The following is a 19,308-nucleotide window of genomic DNA, read 5'->3' as shown; positions in this document are numbered from 1 at the left end:
AGTATTTATTGATGAAATACTTGGTTGGGAATACACTACCATGTGGAGACTCAAGGCTAAACTCCAAGTAATAAATTGTATTTTGCATATCGAAACAAGGCTGACTGGAGTTTTTCAACCAGTTTTTCCTTTTTTAAGAGGACGTGGGGGCAAACCTACCAAACTGATTGTGGTGAAGGGGAGAAATGGGTGTGCCCACAGGTATGCATAGCCTTGAACACCCTGGCAAAGAAGGGCCGGGCGGGAAGGGAGCGAGTCAGGTAAGGAGGTGGGCCCTGATGGGTGTCTGCGGGAAATGCCTGCGACCTGAAATCGAGGCAGTGGCTCCGGGCAGGCGGCCTGTTCTGGATTGAGCCAGAGGCCAGCGGCAGGCACTCCGCATTCCACCGCTTGACCTCCTTCACTCCCTTCCCTGGGTTTAAGTAGCTCAGTGGCAGCACAAGGCTGTAAAGGCCTTTGCATCCTGGGCTCCTGTAGTTGTTTGGCCAGCTGGCTGGAAGGTCGCAGCATTGACACTTCGGACTCATCTGTAAGTCAGAGGGGGACGGACAGCAAGGTGACAAAGGATGTGACCCTAGGTTCAGAGCCAGCTCTACCCCTTTTACAGGGCATGTGATAACATCCAAATTTCTCTCGGCCTCAGTTTCCTTACTGATGAAACAGGACAGCATTAAGTACGTAAAGCAACTACCTCAGCCTTTGGCACATCTGCTTCCAACCTCCATCTGTCCATCCACCCTCCCTTCCCTCCTCCCTTTCCTGTTAACTTCCTTCTCTCTCCCAGCCTCTCCTCCCATCTCTTCCCTCCTCTTCTTGCCCCACCTCTCTCCTCTGTCTTTTCTTCCTCCTCCTTGTCTCTTTCTCACCTCCCTTCCTCCCTACTCCTCGTTCTTTTCTCCCTCACTCCTGTATCTAATTATCACCAATTAGGAATCCATCTGGGCCTGTGGTTCTCAGAGTTTTGGGTCTCACAATCCCTCTATACTTTCAAAAACTGAGGGCCCCAAAGAGATTTTTGTTTATGTGGGTTATATTTATCAATATTTATCACTAGTAATTAAAACTGAGGATAATTATAAAGCACAAGAATACAGAGTCACCCCTTCCACTGGGGATACTTTCATCACACGTCAGTACCTTCTAGAAAGCTGACAGAACAAGCATTTAAAAAGCCACACATACAAAAAAAAAAGTCATTATTATCTTGGAAGTAGTTTTGACCTTGGAGGACTTCCTGACTGGGTCTCAGAGACCCTGAGGGTGGGGACCACACTGAAAACAGTTGATCTGGGCTAATGAGCTTGACCTCCCTGAGGCCATTAAGGCCCTCACAGGAGCTTAGAAGACTGGGAGGAAGAACACAGGGTAATTAAGGAAGGAGCTGGAGGAGGGAGCCACAGGCCACACAAGAGATCCTGCAGGGGCACAGAGAGCCAACGGGAAAGGCTAGAGACCAACCGAGCCTGTGAACCCCTGAAAATTTTTTTGAAAGGAGGACACTTGAGATCCTGGGGTAAGCCCAGCTGATAGGTTAGAACACAGGTGGCAAACACAAGGCCTGTGGGCCAAATCCAGCCCTCTACCTTGTTTTATCCAGTGGCGAGCTCCTTGCCCCTAGTTAAGGAGTAGTTACATTTATACAGTCCTAAGATTACATTCGGCCCTTTGAAGGCAACCTCGAGGCTGATGTAGCCCCCGGTGAAAATGAGTTTGACAGCCCTGGGTTAGAAGGTTAACTGAGGTTGGGGTTGGGACCACAGCACTTCAGCTGGCTTTCCCCCCAGTCCAGGCGAGCGGACTGAGCAGGGATTTGTAGATCTGCATTTCCCAAACTTGGCTGCTGGGTCTACAACAGGTTACAAGACAGATCCATAAGGCCTCTCCCCTGGAGCTCCGGGGTGGGGCAGCTGGAGGAAAGCTCTCAGTGAATCTTACCTCTGTGGGTCCCTTGTGAGGACAGGAGGCTGAACCATCTCACTTATGATAGGAGAGCATCAGGTCACTTTTCAAGACATAGCACAGACCCCCTCATTCTCCTAGACAGGACCTGGCTAGAGCTAGGGTGGCCTTTGGGACTGGCCGTTCTCCACAGTGCCTGACTCTTGGCCATTTCTGCTTTATTATTTTTTTAATTTTATTTATTTATTTTTAGAGAGAGGGGAAGGGAGGAAGAAAGGGAGAGAAACATCAATCAGTTGCCTCTTGTATGCCCCCAACCTGGGGACTGGCCCGCAACCCAGGCATGTGCCCTGACCAGGAATCAAACCTGTGGCCCTTTGGTTCACAGGAGGGTGCTCAACCCACTGAGCCACACCAGCCAGGACTTGGCCATTTCTGATGAAAGAAATGAAATTAATATTTTTGTGTCTTTGTAAAAACGATGCAGACCCCCTGGTGAGGAGAAGGGATCAGGAATGGTGGTCTGGATTATTTAACCACTAAATAAATACGAACAACTAAGTGTGAGTGTGGTGTGAGCACTTGTGTGAAGACTGGCCGTAGGAAATGCCCATATTTGAACCCAAAGTTCTCTAATCAACACACCACTTAACTTTGTCACACATCAGGAAACGAGGCAAAGGCCACTGTTTTCATCTGTGCCTCCCCCCGCCCCCGAGATAGGTGGCTCCTCCTCCTAGGTCTACACCCAAGAGAAATGAAAACGTATATCCACACAGAAACTTGAACACTAGTATTCATAAACAGCCCAGGATGGAACAACTCAAATGTCCAACAGCCGGTGGAGGGCTGAACAGAAACATGGTGTTAATGCAGCCACACAACGGGACGCTATTTGGCAATAAAAAGGAGTAAAGTGTGGGCACATTCTACAGCATGGATGACCCGTGAAAACATGATGCTAAGTGAAAGAAGCCAGACAGAAAGGGTCACATATGGTATGATTCCGTGTATATGGAATGTCTAGAATGGGCAAATCCATACAGATGGTAGACTGGTGGTTACTTAGGGCTGGGAGTGGGATGAATGGGAGGGACTGCTAACAGATAAGGTATTTCCTTTGAGGTCATGGAAATAGATAGTGGTGTGGTCGAACAGCTCTGTGAATATACTAAACCCACTGAACGATATACTTTAAAAGAGTGAATTTTATGGTATGTGAATTATAATAAAGCTCTTAAAATATACATGGTAATATATATTTTATATAAATCTGATATAAAAAAATAGGTGGTCTCTAGCTCTTTTCAGTATTAAAGAAAAATAACATACAGGTAAGGTTTACCAAATGTCACATTTTGGTTTTTGGTTAAAAGTGGGTAAAGTGAGCGTGGTAACCCTGGTTAGTTCATACCACCAACAGACTCTTCTCCGCAAAGAGCTTTTACTCTGTTCCAGGCACTGTGCTAAGCACTTCGCATACACCAGCTCATGTAACCCTGTAGCAGCCCTACGGTGCAGTTTTGCCTGCATGTGTTAAGGGAGGAGTCCAGGCAGGGAGAGCAGAACAAGTTGCTCATGGTTGCAGCTTCTAAGTGGCAGAGGCAAGGTTTGAATCAAGTCTGTCCGCCAACAGCCTCCTCACATCATGTGCATCAGAAACTCTGTGTGGAGGTTAATTTCTTCATTTGTTGCTTCTGTCAACTGATAATTAAGAGTTACCAACGGCAGGGCCAGAGGATTTGTCACTCACCCCCAAGCTACTCCTCTGTGCTTGCTGCTAAGATATGTTTAAAAAGGTAAAATCATGACTATTGCATATAAAATATGAACCTAAGTAAAAATGTTTATTTAACTCGATTGAGGAGGGAACCCATAGATGTCAAAACCAGTTCAAATGGGACTTTGATGTACAGAGATTTATATTCCCCGCTGACCAAATTCATTTGGCTCACTGTAAAGGAATCACTGTGGCTGGCAGACCGTGCCCGCAGCGGTAGCACTGCCAGCTCAGCCCTGGCAGAGAGAATTCTGTTGCCGCCACATCCTCTCCCCCTGCTGCCCTGGCCTCCTCATTCACGGCAGTAAGCAAGCACTAGGGTGGCTGGGTAAGGAAGCTCTCTGACATCCACAGAACACAGAATTTTGTCCCCTCTGCAGTGGCTTCCTGTGGGGGCATGCGATAGGGCACAAATATTTCAGTCTGTGCCCACTCAGAGTGGTCCAGACACATATCTCTTTCTAAGATTTCCTGGTCACCACTCTTCCAATCTTGTTTCTTTCAAGGCCCTGACTGTCCAGCCAAACCATCAGCGACTGCCCGTAAATCTGTGTAGGTCTGTCTGTGCTCTGGCCATTTCTCACCCCAGACATAGTGGACAGTCCCATCTGGCTTGAATATCAGCCCATGGGGAGGATTTTCCTTCACCACCCTGTTCACAGTCACTCCTGAGTGGGGCTGTGATGTCACAGCTGTCCACTTTCATGTGGTACCAGCACATCACATAGGCCCATCTGTAATCTAGGCTTGAGTTTCTTTCCCTCAGTCACCAGGCCAGAAGCAAATCCATGGAGGCCACAGGTGTGGAATGAGGGAGGAGGCAAAGCAACCTGCTCATGCCATTGATTGCCCCCAATGGACTTGCCTGAGTTCAGTCTCTTATGTACCATCTCCACTGGATGGCAGACCGCTGCTGTGCGCGCCCAGCCCGATGACTAGGTAGGCCCGACACCATCCATATCACGATGGCAGCTCAAGGTGCATAGTCACCTGATGTCTCTCGGTTAGACATTCAGCCTCTACCAAGGCCCAGGAGCAGGCCAGAACCTGCTTTTCAAAAGGAGAATAGTTATCTGCAGAAGAAGACATAGATTTGCTTCTAAGTCCTAAAGGTCTACATTGCAATTCTGCTATTGGTGTTTGCCAGAGGCTCCACACAGCACCCCTATTTGACATAGTGTCACTGGATGTGTTGGATCGTATGACGAAAGTGGCAGAGCAGTTTATACTGCAGCCTGAGTGTTCCGCGGGGCCTTCCCTTGTTCTGCTCCCCAAACCACCTGCCTGTGGATGGGTTGCGTCACACACTCAAATGTAGTGTATGTTGCCTCCGAAATCCAAAATGACCTGCCAAGCATGGTGCCTCTTTTTTTCTTGTAGATGATACAGGATGAAGCAACTCCTCTTTTACCCTAGGTGGGATATTTCAACAGACTTGAACCACTGGACCCTTAGAAATTTCACTGCTGGTACCAATTCTGTACCAGGCTGTGTCCAATTAGGAGAAATAAGCCATAGAGTAATGTGAACAGACAAGGATTCAAATAAGAAGTATTAAGTATAACAGGGGATTGGAGTCATGAGGGATTGGAGTCATGAAGGATTGGCCAGTAAAAAGTAAAGAGAACTCTAAACAATGAGAATGTAAGAATGGTGGTGATCAGAAGCAGCCATTAACCTAGAGTTGAATATGCCCTCAGCTTCTCCTGTTATAGCCATAATTAAACTCCACCGTGATGGTCTGTCTTTGTCCCATCACTAGACTGTAGAGTCCTTGAAAGCAGGGACCACATGTCTTGTTCTCCATTATATGTCCAATGCTAAGAGCACCCCCAAGGGCTCTGAATTAATATGAGTGAATGAATGCAGCCAATATATTGGCATTCTAGCAGCCCACAGAGAATTACCCTGCCACATAGGCCAGACCCAAAGAAAGGACCTCCCACACACAAGACACTGGTCATCCTAGCAAGTGAACCTCCAAGGAAGGCTGTGAGTAGCTTTTGCCAACCTCTCCTTAATAGAAGGCAAATGTCTAGCCCAACTTCCCAGACTGTCCCCTCCGGGTTCTTGGGCCCCAGGCCGAGCTAAACAATAACCCCAGAAGAGTCTTACTCTGCCCCTGATTGGTACGTGGACTCGAGCACAAGGCTGAGCCTCGTTTTTGGCACCCGCACAGGTGTTTTTGGGATTCGCGTTAAAGGCTCCTCTCCGGACCTGCAAATATCTACTGCCCGGGTGGGGCGGGGCCGGGTAGCCCCTCCCCGGGCGGAGTTGCAGCCGGGCCTAAAAGCGGGTGCAAGCCGGGACCCCGGGCAGAGGGCGAGCCATGGAGGACGAGCTGAGGCGGCGCACCGCGCAGCTGCTGGCCGACTACCTGGAATACTGCGCGCGGGTGCCCGGCACCGCCTGGCGGCGGCCGTCCACGCCCGAGGCCGCGGTGCTGCACTCCTGGGCCGTACTGATGCGGCAGCGCTACCGCCTCATTTGGTCCCGCTACCACGGATATCGGGGAAACCGCCTCCAGCTGGTAGCGAATGTGGCACAGCAGATAGTCCGAGGTCGCGGATTCCCCAGCTGGAGCCACGTGGTGGCGCTCGTGACTTTTGCGGGGATCCTGCTGGAGAGACCGCCGGCACCCCACGCATGGGAACTGAAGGCGTGGGAGTCAGACGTTGGCGGGGACTGCCGGAGGCTGGTGGCCTTTCTGTGCGATTGGCTCACCGTGGAGCACCGCGCCTGGCTGGAGGCACAAGGCGGCTGGGTGAGCGGGGCGCGGGGCGCGGGACCCCGGGCGGGGCGGTCAGCCCGGGACGTCCCCACGCGACTGGCACCCAGAGCGACCCAGCGGCGCCTGCTCCTTGGGGTCTTCGTTTCGGCAACACTGGGACGTTCGGTGTGAATTCCGGTTCTCCTCTCTCGGCGGAGTCAGGCTGACAGAAACTACCCTTTCTAGACGGCTCTCTTAATTCAGAAGCAGCTGCGCACGACTCGGGTTTGCCTACTTTGGCTTTGACCTTGCTCGCCCTCCGAGTTTCAGGATGTGCTCGCATTAGGTCTGGATACTTTGCTCATATAGAGATCCCCTAGATGGTAAGTCAGCAGTGGGTGGTCCAGGCCAGATTGATTCTTTCTCCTCTGTTAAGCGCACCTTTGGAGAGACTCACACTCATTGGCCCCACAGCTCTGCCTGAAACTTTATAATGAAAAGCCACCGCCTTCTCCCGCCCCGACACCTCTCAGGAAGAGCTGAGGCCACAGGTGGTGAGTGTGCACCAACACCCAGTGGTGGTGCTGACTCCAGATTCCTTAACTTCTAATCCCCTGTGCCCAGCCCTCGGTTGGGAGATACCCAAGCGCCCTGGCTTTCAGCTGCATTCCATTTGGTCTCTGTGGTTTAGGCTAGAAGGGTAGGCGCTTGGCCTACAGCTCCCAAACTGAGCTAAGGGGCAAGTGAAGCCCCGCCACCCTTCAGTAAGAGGGTAGCATGCCTCTCTGGGTTCTGAAGTAGATCCCGTTTCCTCTTTCCTAACTGGAGTTGAATCCACGATTGGAGTGACCCAGACTATGGAATACAGCCAAATTATTAAAGAGCCTACTGTTGGCGGTGTTGTGCTAGTCCCGTGGTGATCGGTTGCGTTCCATTCGTGGAGGACAGGTAGTGTCCGATTCAGAACCTTGAGCTTGTATAAACAGTTGGCGATGTAAGAATTAACTCTTGCATTCTTTGCGGTGTGTGTGTGTTAATCCTCAACTATCCGTGCCTGTGAACGCTAAGAACTCCACCTGAACTATTTGTCCTAAGGCATTTGGCCCCTATGGGCCCTCAGCACCTAGAAGAAATTGATTGGGGGGTGGGGGAAGCATTGTTTTTTGTTCTTTTAGCTAATCTACATTGGCAAGGGACTAACCTTTTAACATGCAGAAGCCAAAATTCTCCAACTGAGTAAACAGGACATGCCCACCATTCTCCCAGATGCACTTAAATTGCTAGAGTCTGGACTTCAATTCGTTTCCTTTCCATGTTTCTGAATGGAGCTGCTCACCGTATTGTCACAGGTGATAACTTTCAACCTAGCGATTTGACAGTTTCCCAAATGGCATCTCTCCTTTGCCCAGGAAGGAACATGATACACAGGCCTAACTCGCAAATCTTGTGGGTTCAGTTCCAGACTCACCAAAGGAAAGTGAGAGGAGTTACTTTTGCAGGGCAGGGTCTTGCCTTCAGTTTGTGTTTAAAAAAAAAAAAAAAAAAAAAAAAAAAAAACCAGACAAAAGGCAACACCTGTGAAGCTTAATAAACTGAGGGATGTCTGTAGTGGTCTCCCTTCCTCCGGAGTTTTGAAAGGAGTCAAAGGAAAAGTGTTCCTTCTGTAGGGACAAACTGAAGTGTCCCCTACGTTCTTTTCTGTGCCCCATGTTAGACCATTTCTTACAAATCCCAACTCATCAAAAGTTCCTAATTGTAGGTTGCCTATTGGTATTTCCTTTTTTTACTTTTAAATCCAGGAGTCATCTCAAACCTCCTGTGTATTTGAGTTCAGATTTTGAACATTATGAAACAATCTAATTCATCTCTTCTCCCTCCCGCCTTGTAGGACGGCTTCTGTCGCTTCTTCACACCCAAACTGACCTTTCCTCGGAGCACACTGCTGGTCCAGGTTCTTCTCGCATGGCTTATAGCAACAATATTAACCTATTTGTGGATAACATTATTGTGAGTTCCCAAATTTTTAACCCACATCTACCTGCCTAACGGTGACCAGCCAAGTAAATTTGGAATGATAAAGAACAGAAGAGAGTAAAGGCCCTTCTGGGACATTTTTACCTGCATTTCTATAAGGAGTCCTGTGGTGATGATTCAGCAAGTGTTTTAACTCCTGACAAATACTCAAAGGTGTTGGGACAGAGGCACTTGAGTGGCTCTTCTCCACCTGGGGAAAAAGGGAATCTAAAAGCTTACTGCTCCAAAGAACTGTAAAGTACATTTCATTAAATGGGAAACCTGGTGCTACATTTAGATAAATATGAACAAGACACTCTCATCCATCCACAGTTTCAATGCTACTGCTAATTCATCAAGGCAATGGGCCAGGGGTGAAATGGTGAAATGGTATCAGCAGTGCTCCAAGTACCAGCCTAACGACGGATATAACATTAACACCTTTTACAAGGAATTCTTACTAAAGCCTTTGAAACTGAATTCCTGGGACTTCTTGAGTTTCTAGACTTAATTAAGAATTTATATTTTTGACTTCAATAAATTGTTAAATGTCTTCAATGTTTTAATAAATTTATGCATCTTTCTAAAAAAAAACTTAGTTGGTTTTCCTTGGTATTCAATAAGCCTTTATTCTTTGGAGTATCTTGAATTGCTGACAATTTCCTTTTTTATTGTCTCTTTAAATACAACATGTACAATTCTTTGTTTTTCAATTACAGTTGACATACAATATTATATTAGTTTCAGGCATGCAACATAGTGATCAGACATTCATATAACTTAAGTGATCACCCTGGTAAGTCTAGCACCCAGCTGACACATACGTAGTTATCACAGTGTTATCGACCATATTCCCTATGCTGTACTTTACATCCCCATGACTCATTTTTATAAATGGCAGTGTGCACTTGTGTTTTTATTTACTTGTTTTGTTGACACTATTACAGATGTTCTCCATTTCCCCCCAGCTTTGCCCCTCTCCACCAACACCCCAGCCCCCCTCCCTGACCTTCACCACGCTGTTGTCCGTGTCTATGGGCCCTGCGAATCTGTTCTTAAGCTAACCTCTTCCAGTTCCCGCACCCCGCTCCCCGAGATCTGTCAGTCTGTTCCCTGTATCCATATCTCTGTTTCTATTTTGTTCGTCAGTTTATTTTGTTCATTAGATTCCACATATAAGTGAGATCACAGTTTGTACTTCTTAATCCCTTCCCTTTTTTCACCCATCCTCCTGACCCCTCTCTGATTTGGCAACCATCAGTTTCTTCTCTGTATCTGAGTTAGTTTTTCTTTTGTTCACTTATTTTTTTTAATTACAGTTTAAATTCAAAATTTTTTATTAGTTTCAGGTGTACAACAGTGGTTAGACAATCATACTTTACAAAGTGTCACTTGTTTGTGAATTTATTGATGACAGCCATTCTGACAGGTGTGAGGTGATATCTCACTGTGGTTTTAACTTGCATTTCTCTGATAAGTGACATTGAGCATCTTTTCATGTCTGTTGACCATCTATATGTCCTCTTTGGAGAAGTGTCCATTCAGGTCGTGTGCCCAGTTTTTAATTGGATTGGTTTTATTTCTTTGTGTGTGTGTGTGTGTGTGTGTGTGTGTGTGTGTGTGTGTGAAGTTATCTGAGTTGTAAGTCTGGATATTAACCAATTATAGGATGTATCACTGGAGAATGTTCTATTCGGTAGGTTGTCTTTTCATTTGTTAATGGTTTCCTTTGCAATGCATAAGCTTTTTAGTTTGATAAAGTTCCATTTTCTTTTTTCTTTTGTTTCTCTTGTCTGAGGAGAGAGGTCAGAAAAAATATTGCTACAAGAAATGTCACAGATTTTACTGCCTGTCGTCTTTATTTTTCCTAGAGTTTATTTTTCCTTGAGTTTAACACTTAAGTCTTAATCCATTTGGAGTTTATTCTTGTAAATGGTATAAGAGGGTGATCTAGTCTCATTTTCTTTGCATGTATCTGTCCAATTTTCCCAACACCATTTGTTGAATAAACTGTCTTTACCCCACTGTATTTTCTTACCTCCTTTGTCAAATATTAATTGACCAAATTAATATGTGGGTTTATTTCTGGGTTCTCTATTTTTGATCCATTGGTCTGTATGTCTGTTTTTATGCCAGTATCATACTGTTTTGATTACTATATCTTTGTACTATAGTTTAACATCAGGTAGTATGATACCTCTAAATTTTCTTTCTCAGGATTGCTATGACTATTTGGGATCTTCTGTGGTTCCATGTAAATTGTTGGAATAGTTCTTCTAGTTCTCAGAAAAAGCCATTACTGTTTTGTTAGGGATTGCATTGAATCTATAGATTGCTTAGAGTAGTTTGGGTATCTTAATAATGTAAATTATTTCTATCCATGAGCACAGTATATATACTACCATTCATTTGTATCTTCTTTAATTTCTTTCTTCAGTGTCTTATAATTTCCAAGTGCAGTCTTTTATGTCCTTGGTTAAATTTATTCCTAGGTATTTTTTTATGCAATTGTAAATGGGACTGTTTTCTTAGTTTCCCTTTCTGATAGTTCACTATTGGTGTATAAAAATGCAACTGATTTCTGGATAGTTATTTGTATTCTGCTACTTTACTGAATTGATTTATTAGTTCTACTAGTTTTTTGGTAGAATCTTTAGGGTTCTCTATATACAGTATCACATTGTCTGCAAATAACAGTTTTACTTCTTCCTTTCCAATTTGGATGCCTTTTATTTCTTCTTGTCTGATTGCTGTGGCTAGGGCTTCCAGTACTGTGCTGAATAAGAGTGGGAAAGCAGACATCCCTGTCTTGTTCCCAGTCTTACGGGAAACACTTTGTTTTTCCCTTTTGAGTATGATGTTAGCTGTGAATTTGTCAAAACTGGCCTTTATGTTCCCTCTATTGCCACTTTGCTGAGAGTTTTTATCATAAATGGGTGCTGGATTTTGTCAAATGTTTTTTCAGCAACTATTGATATGATTTAAAATTTTTTTTTCATTTATTTTTAGGCAAGAGGAAGGGAGGGAGAAAGACAGAGAAACATCAATGTGTGGTTACTTCTAATGCGGCCCCTACAGTAGACCTGTCCCACTACCCAGGCATGTGCCCTGACTGGGAATTGAACCAGTGACCTTTTGGTTCACAGGCCAGTGCTCAGTCCACTGACCCACCAGCCACAGCTCCTATTGATATGATTTTTACCCGTCATTTTGTTTATGTGGTATATAACATTAATGTATTTGTGGATATTGTACCAACTTTGCATCCCAGAATAAATCCCACGTCGTCATGGCATATGATATTTTTAATGTATTGCTCAAATCAGTTTGCTAATATTTTAAGGATTTTTAAAATGATTTTATTTATTTTTAGAGAGAGGGGAAGGGAGGGATAAAGGGAAGGAGAAAGAGAGGGAGAGAAACATCAATGTGTGGTTGCCTCTCACATGCCCCCCTACTGGGGACCTGTTCCGCAACTCAGGCATGTGCCCTGACTGGGAATTGAACTGGTGACCAACCCTTTGGTTCACGGGCTGGCACTCAATCCACTGAGCCACACCAGCCAGGGCTTGTTGAGGATTTTTGTATCTATGTTAATCAGGGATATTGGCCTATAACTTTTTTTTTTCATAGTGTCTTTTTCTGGTTTTGGAATTAGGATAATGCTGGTGTCATAAAATGAGCTTGGGAATCTTTCCTCCTCTTGAATTTTTTGAAATAGTTTGAGAAGGATAGGTGTTAGTTCATTTTGAACGTTTGGTAAAATTTACCTCTAAAGCCATCCAGTCCAGGACTTTTGTTTACGGGGAGTTTTTTCTTTACTCTTTCGATTTTGTTAGTTGTAATCAGTCTATTCAGATTTTGTTTCTTCCTGATTCAAGTTTTAGAAGATTGTATGTTTCCAGTTTTTGTTCACTTATTTTAGATTGTCCAATTTGTTGTCATAGTTGTTTGTCATCTTACCCTTTGTATTTTTGTGGTGTCAGCTGTTCTCTTTCATTTATGATTTTATTTATTTGAGCCTCTCCTTCAATTTTTCTTCTAAAGATTTTATTTTTAGAGAGAGAGGAAGGGAGGGAGAAAGAGAAGAAGAGAGACATCAATGTGTGGTTGCTTCTCACATGCCCCGCACTGGGGGCCTGGCCTGCAACCCAGGCATGTGTCCTGACTAGGAATCGAACCCACGACCTTTTTGTTCTCAGGCCAGTGCTCAATCCACTGAACCACACCAGCCAGGGCTCTCTTTTTTTTCTTGATGAGTCTAGTTAAAGATTTGTCAATTTTGTTTATCTTTTCAAAGAACCAGCTCTTTTCATTGATCTTTTGTACTATTTTTTTAGTCTCTATTTTATTTTCACTCTGATCTTTATTATTTCCTTCCTTATACTCACTTCGGGCTTTGTTGTTGTTTTTCTAGTTCCTTTAAGTGTAAGTTTAGATTGTGTATTTGAGATTTTTGTTTCTTCAGGTAGGCCTATATTACTATGTATTCCCTTTTAGAACTGCTTTGGCTGCATCCCATAGATTTGGGGTTGTTGTGTTTTCATTTTAATTTGTCTCAACGTATATTTTAATTTTCTCCCTTGATCTCATTGTTAACCCATTCACTGTTTAGTGGCATTTTATTTTGCCTCCATGAATTTGTGTGTTTTTCAGTTTTTTTCTTGTCATTGATTTTCAGTTTCATACCATCGTAGTCAGAGAAGATGCCCGATATAATTCCAGTCCTCTTAAATTTATTGAGACTCATTTTGTGTCCTAACATGTGCTCTATCCTAAAAAATGTTGCACGTACACTTGAAAAGAATGTATATTCTGCTGCTTTGGAATGAATTGCTCTGGAAATATCAACTAAATCCATCTGATCTAATGTGTCATTTAAGGCCTCTTGTTGCTTGTTTATTTTCTGTCCAGAAGATCTATTCATTGATGTCAGTGGGCTGTTAAAATCCCCTAGTATGACTGTATTACTGTAATCTCTCCCTCCGTGTCCATCAAGATTTGCTTTATGTATTTCTGTACTCCTATTTCGGGTGCATAAATGTTTACAAGTGTTATCTCCTCTCCTTAGATTGATCCATTTATTGTTATGTAATGTCTGTCCTTGTCTCTTATTGTATAGCCTTTGTTTTGAAGTCTATTTTGTCTAGTAAGTATTGCTACCCCAGCTTTTGTTTTGTTTTGTTCCATTTGCATGAAATATGTTTCCATCCCTTTAATTTTAGTCTGTGTCTTTCTGAGGCAGGTCACTTGAAGACAGTAGCGTATATATGGGTCTTGTTTTCCTGTCCATTCAGCTACTCTTTTGATTGGAGCATTTAAGCTATTTACATTTAAAATTATTATTGAGGTGAAATGCTCTAAAGATATCGATTAAACCCATCTGATCTAGTGTGTAATTAAGGACACCATTTCCTTGTGGATTTTCTGTCTGGAAAACCTATTCTGTACGTGCCATTTTTCAGTTGCCTTTAGCCCAACATAATCAATATGCCAACATGGCATATTTCAGGGTAGCGTGTTGTGATCCCCTTCAGTGGTTACCAGTGCACACTGTCACTCTGCAGCCAGCCAGAATTCATGTCCATCTGTCCTTTCTGAGCCTGTGTAGACCCAGCCAAGCTTACCATACCTGAGAAGTGGTTCTGTGGAGTGGGATGTCCACCAGGGCTGCCAACATCCAAGGTGTGCTTCAGCCACATCTCTGTGACTGATGCTATTGGAACAGGCCTTGGGCCAAATGGAATGGATAAAATGATTCGAGATAGAAAAGGCCATGTGACCATTCATTACAAATGATGGTGCTACCATTCTGAAACAAATGCAGGTGTTACCTCTGCCACCCAGTGGAGCTAAGGCTCAAGAAGAAGAAGCTCGAGGTGGCCGTACATCAGTGGTCATTATCACTGGCTCTCTTAGATTCCTGTATCAGCCTTTTCAGAAAGGGATTCATCCAACCATCATTTCCAAGTCATTCTAGAAGGATTTATATCCTTCTTGACCTATGGAATGAGTAATAGAGAAGCTTTGTTAACTCAAAGGTGATCTCTCAATAGTCAAGTCTGCTTTCTCCTATGACGTAAACTCCGTGAGGACACTGACCCAGCCACAGTCACTAGTGTAGATCTTGGCGATATCAAAACAGTTAAACTGTGTGGAACAGCTGATGACTATGAGTTGGTAGAAGGGCTGGTTCTCACCCAAAAGGTGGCAAATTCCGATATCACCTGAGTTAAAAAGACTAAGGTTGGGCTTTTTCAGTATTGCTTACCTGCTCCCATAACAGATATAGACAAGTAGTAGCTTCTGGCTATGTCCAGATGGACTACGTGCTACAAGAGGAGAGAGCCTATATTCTAAATGTAGTGAGACAGATTTTAAAAACGGGACATAATGTTCTCATAGAGAAGGCTATTCTAAAGAGATGCTCTTGGTGACTTTGCATTACATTTCCTGAGAAAAAAGAAGACTGTGGTAGTTAAGGTAGAAGACTGTGACAGTGAAAGAGAAGACATTGAAGCCATTTGTAAGACAATTGAAACTGGCACAAACCAAACTGTGCATACTGAATAAAACAGTGATGAGTTCATTGCATGGCTTTCTACTGGCAAGCCTGGAAACCCAAGGCTACTGAAACAATGAGTTTCAAGTTGCTCACAGACTAAGGGATTTTTATGGGGTAAATGTGCAAGTTATTTGACTTTTGCCAGCTGACTGGTTGCTTAGGGGTCTTCTTCCCTATTTGGATCAGGGTAGCTGAATCATGGGAACAATGAAGTCCAGAGATGTGAACAGACTTGGTATTTGAGGGTTGGCTGGTGCCCTGTGCTGATTTCTGAGAAGACCTGTAAATTACTGTAAGGATAGGTTAAGCTTTCTTTATGAGCCCGTGTGGACCTTCTCTGTTTTGTCCTTGACATAAGTGACTCCATTTTAGTTTGGTTCTATAGAACCAAACCAGTTGTTCATACTGAATCACTGCTGACATGCTGGGTTTGGCTGATTTAGGTGAGGTCATTTTAAATGGTTCTGGCAAACTGCTCAAGATTACAGGCTGTGCAAACCCTGGAAATAGTGACAGTTGTTCATGGTTCTAATAAACTGGTGATTAAGGAGCTCCATTCATGGTGCTCTATGTGGTTATTCACTGAGTAGTGAAGCAGAGAGCACTTATGCTAAGAAGTGGTGAGCCAGAAGTAGAGTTGGCCCTGGTTAACTGAATATTCATGAATATGGAGTGGTACCAATCCTACTGCATTGGTGCCTTTGCAGGTGTTACGGAAGTCATTCCATCTACCCTAGCTGAAACTACTGGTCTGAATCCCATTTCTTCAGTAACAGTGCTAAGAAACCATATGTCCAGCCCTGGCTGGTGTGACTCAATGTATTGCATACTAGCCTGGGAACCAAAGAGTCGTAGGTTCAATTCTCAGTTGGGGCGTATGCTGGGTTGGGAGCCAGGTCCCCATTTGGGGGCATGTGAGGCAACCGATCAATGTGTTTTGCACATTGATGTTTCTCTGCCTCTCTTTCTCCCTCCCTTCCCCTCTCTCTAAAGGTAAATATGTAAAACCTTAAAGTGTCCAAAGACGAAAAAACACAGGCACTAAGGTCCCAAAGGTGGTATTTCCAACCTTTGGAAGAAATGGATGTCTAGCCTTTGTTAGTTCCAGTCAGCGAACCGACTCTAGCAACTGAACCTGCCCCAAGCATCGGTGAACGAACGATGTGGTAAATTCTCAGTGGCCTGGAGGGCACTGGCTGACAGGCTCCAGCAGGGACGCCGGCAGTGAGGCTGGCGTCAAAGGCCTCCTGGGTGTTCCTTGTTGTCTGGAAGATGGTTTCCTCTGTGGATTCCTGGGCTCAGTCTTCCATTTGGCATTTGCTTAAAATTATATTGACACAATTTAGTAAAAATATTAAATATTTGGTTTCAAACAAATGGGTGTCTCTCCAGGCCTTCCTGGTCATTATTATGCTTGCATCTTATGAAACGTCTCATCCCAGAACCTGCTTTTATGACCCCTCCGAGGTGCCGTTTCTTTTAAGAACATTCAGCTCCTGCATGGCTGTTCTGACAGAGTAAACCAGACTCTCCTTTCTCTGCTGTGTATCTTAGGCTGTTTCTCCCTTTACAGGCTGTTGGAAACAATGTTCATGGAGGTTTTTTGGTAGCTTTGCACCCATGCATGGTTATGCCTGTAGGAAGGGTTCCTAGAAATGCCTGAGATTCTGAGTGACAGTTTGTTAAAATTTGTCTGCTTTCCATTTATTATTCCAAACAGGTTCTGCCGATCCAAACTTCACCAGTGTAGGGGAATGCTTAGCTTTTCACACACTTGCCGGCGTTAATTCATCCCAAATTTTTACCTTTATGGCTTTTGAATCTTGGGTCTTCTTTAGAAATGTCACCCTTGCCCTAAGATTATAAGGAAAAGCATTCTATGTCCTCGGAACTTTTTTAGTGTAGTATGAAATAGGACTCACTTCTTCTGGAAGTGGAGCTGGGGCATTTCCCCTCCTGCTTTGAGTGCATTCTCTACCAGGGGTGCCCGATGCATGGCCCACACGCCGGCCGCATGCCGCCCAGCACAAAATCATAAATTTACTTAAAACCTTTTCTCTGCTCATCAGTTTTCGTTAGTGTTTGTGTACTTAATGTGTGGCCTAAGACAACTCTTCTTCTTCCAGTGTGGCCCAGAGATGCTGAAAGGTTGGATACCCGACTTACCTTTCCCTCTACTAGTAGCACTTTGTCTCAATTTCTGTTTATGGTTATATTTGAATATCTGGTAGAATAAGTCTAATCTCCTCCCCCACTGCTGTTCTTTTTTAAAAAATTCTTGGCTATTTGTGAATTGTTTAACGTGAATTCTAAAAGCCAGTTTATAAAGAGTCCGTTAAATTGATGCTGCTTTAGGGTTTTGATGAGAATGGGACTGGACGATGGACCACTTTGGAAGAAGCAGGACCTTTACCACACCGTGGCTTCTCTTCTGAGAGCACAGACCCCGTCCCACTTATGTAGCGCTCATGGTCGTCATCTTGTAGGTCACATGTTCTTGTCGAGTGGATTCCAACGCTTTGCGTTCCGTTGCTTTTGGGAATGGAATCCAGAGAGGCTGTTTTGCCTCCCCAGAAACCATTTCTCCTGCCACCCCCATTTTCCTATGAGAAACTATCCCTCCTTTGTTCTTTGACCATGTGGTTCAGATGAGGTTGACTTCTCCCCCTTTGCCCCACCCCGGGGATCGGGAACATGACCCAGACCTGGCCTGACAGAGCCCATCCCTAAGTGATGGGATCGCCGATTCCAGGATTTCTGTAGACACTGCCAGGTGAGAGCCTTGCTCTGCAGGGGCATCTCCACGGCACGGAGAGAGCCCGCCGGGGAAAAGACCACCTCACAGAAGCACAGAGGCCAGAGGTCTGGGGTGGGATGGGTGTGGAGAGACATTCCAGGTGACATCATGAAGTCACACAATGGGCTGTGCCTAATGCTACTTGGGACTGAAATTTCCTTTTCTACTTAAACTGTTTTTTGTTGCAAGTAAAAGTCACTTCATACCTGAGTCAGAGAACCACCTTGCCCTGTTACATTTATTATTTGGTTATTGGCCTCCATAAAAAGAAATTTAACAGAATTCCAAATCTATCTCTGAACTGCGACCAGTTCTAACATCTCTTTCCTGTTATATCTTGCTTTTTCTTGGCTAATTGTATAGGTGAATGAATGGTAGTGATAGTTGTAGTCAGTCTCTCAGGAATTTCTTCGATTTCTGGTCTGTTGATGGCCTTTTCTTTGAGCAATTTTTTAAAATCACTTTAGCATTTTAGGAGGGAGGACTTGCGCAGCCTTTGCTCAGACCACAGCCCAGCCTGGAATCTCTCAGGCTGTGGAGTAAACCAAGGATGGACGCACCTGTGTTAATCCTCCGCGGCAAGAAAACAGTGCGCTGAAGGGAGCGGCACTGACGGTGAGAGCGGTGCGGCTTTCCCGTCTCGGTCTCCGTCTCGGGAGTGGTTTTGACTTGGATATCTAGCCACAAGAGGAAGAAATACTTTCCCACGTGGGAAGCTTGTCATTGTTCTCAGCATGTGGACGCTGGTTCCACAAGCTAAGCATTCCGTGCTCCTGAGAGGAAGACAATGAACACGGTGCAGCGCCGACTGATGCCACAGTTCAGGGAACTCTTGGAGTGCTGGGTCCAAGGACACTTTCTAGTTATTCCTACCCATCGGCCTGCAAAGCACTGGGTCCCTCAGGTGTATGCCTTATAATCTATCCCTCCCTTGTCTACTGGAACTGATGTGTTTGCTATTATCTTCTCAGAGGGGTTTCTATTGGGGGTTTTTTGTTTGTTTGTTTGGGGTTTTGGGGTTTTTTTTGCATTTTTAGCTTCTAGCTGGGCACTTTAGATAAATGTTATTTGCTTCAAGTGCATACATTTTTCCCCCAGTTGTACTTTCCCTGTAAACTTGGAGTGCTTTGGGACTCCCCACCCCTTCCCCATAAACACACACACACACACACACACACACACACACACACACACAGAGTCTCCCTGTTGCTTTTTCCAGCCCACAACGCTGTCACTTCCAGGATGGATTCTTTTCCTCGGCTAACCAGCCTGTTCTCCACTCTTGCTCTAGAAGCCCTTCCCTGCCCCATATTCCTTTATTACCTTAAAAACTTCTTTGACCACTTTTCATTCTTAGAGACACCAAATCCTGCAACTCTGCTACCCAGGGTAACTAGTAAAACACTTCTCAGCACTATATGCTTGTTGAAAAACCTTTACTTTTTATCTTTCTTTAATTACAGTTGACACAATATTATTCCTTTCAGGTGTACAACATAGTGATTAAACCTTTATATCCCTTACGAAGTGATCACCTTGGTAAG

At 44.5% G+C, this 19,308-nt stretch overlaps 1 protein-coding gene and 1 pseudogene across 1 annotated transcript; both read left to right on the top strand.

The window, feature by feature from the left end:
- Nucleotides 1-6,008: 6,008 nt before the first annotated feature.
- On the top strand, nucleotides 6,009-8,478 carry BCL2L10 (BCL2 like 10). Its single transcript, XM_045201280.2, has 2 exons — nucleotides 6,009-6,443; nucleotides 8,278-8,478. Exons 1-2 carry the CDS (start codon nucleotides 6,009-6,011, stop codon nucleotides 8,398-8,400), a joined length of 558 nt encoding a protein of 185 aa, XP_045057215.2. The 3' UTR covers nucleotides 8,401-8,478.
- A 5,422-nt stretch (nucleotides 8,479-13,900) lies between these two features.
- On the top strand, nucleotides 13,901-17,112 carry LOC112311040 (T-complex protein 1 subunit delta-like; annotated as a pseudogene).
- Nucleotides 17,113-19,308: the final 2,196 nt, after the last annotated feature.

This window comes from Desmodus rotundus, chromosome 7, assembly GCF_022682495.2.
Source record: "Desmodus rotundus isolate HL8 chromosome 7, HLdesRot8A.1, whole genome shotgun sequence".
NCBI lineage: Eukaryota > Metazoa > Chordata > Mammalia > Chiroptera > Phyllostomidae > Desmodus > Desmodus rotundus.
This window is presented reverse-complemented; position numbering and strand designations above follow the sequence as displayed.

Excerpts from the sequence above, each read along its gene's own strand:
- BCL2L10 (XM_045201280.2), top strand. The coding sequence starts at position 6,009 with ATGGAGGACGAGCTGAGGCGGCGCACCGCGCAGCTGCTGGCCGACTAC. Across the intron at positions 6,444-8,277 it reads TGGAGGCACAAGGCGGCTGG|GACGGCTTCTGTCGCTTCTT; the intron begins GTGAGCGGGGCG and ends CCCGCCTTGTAG.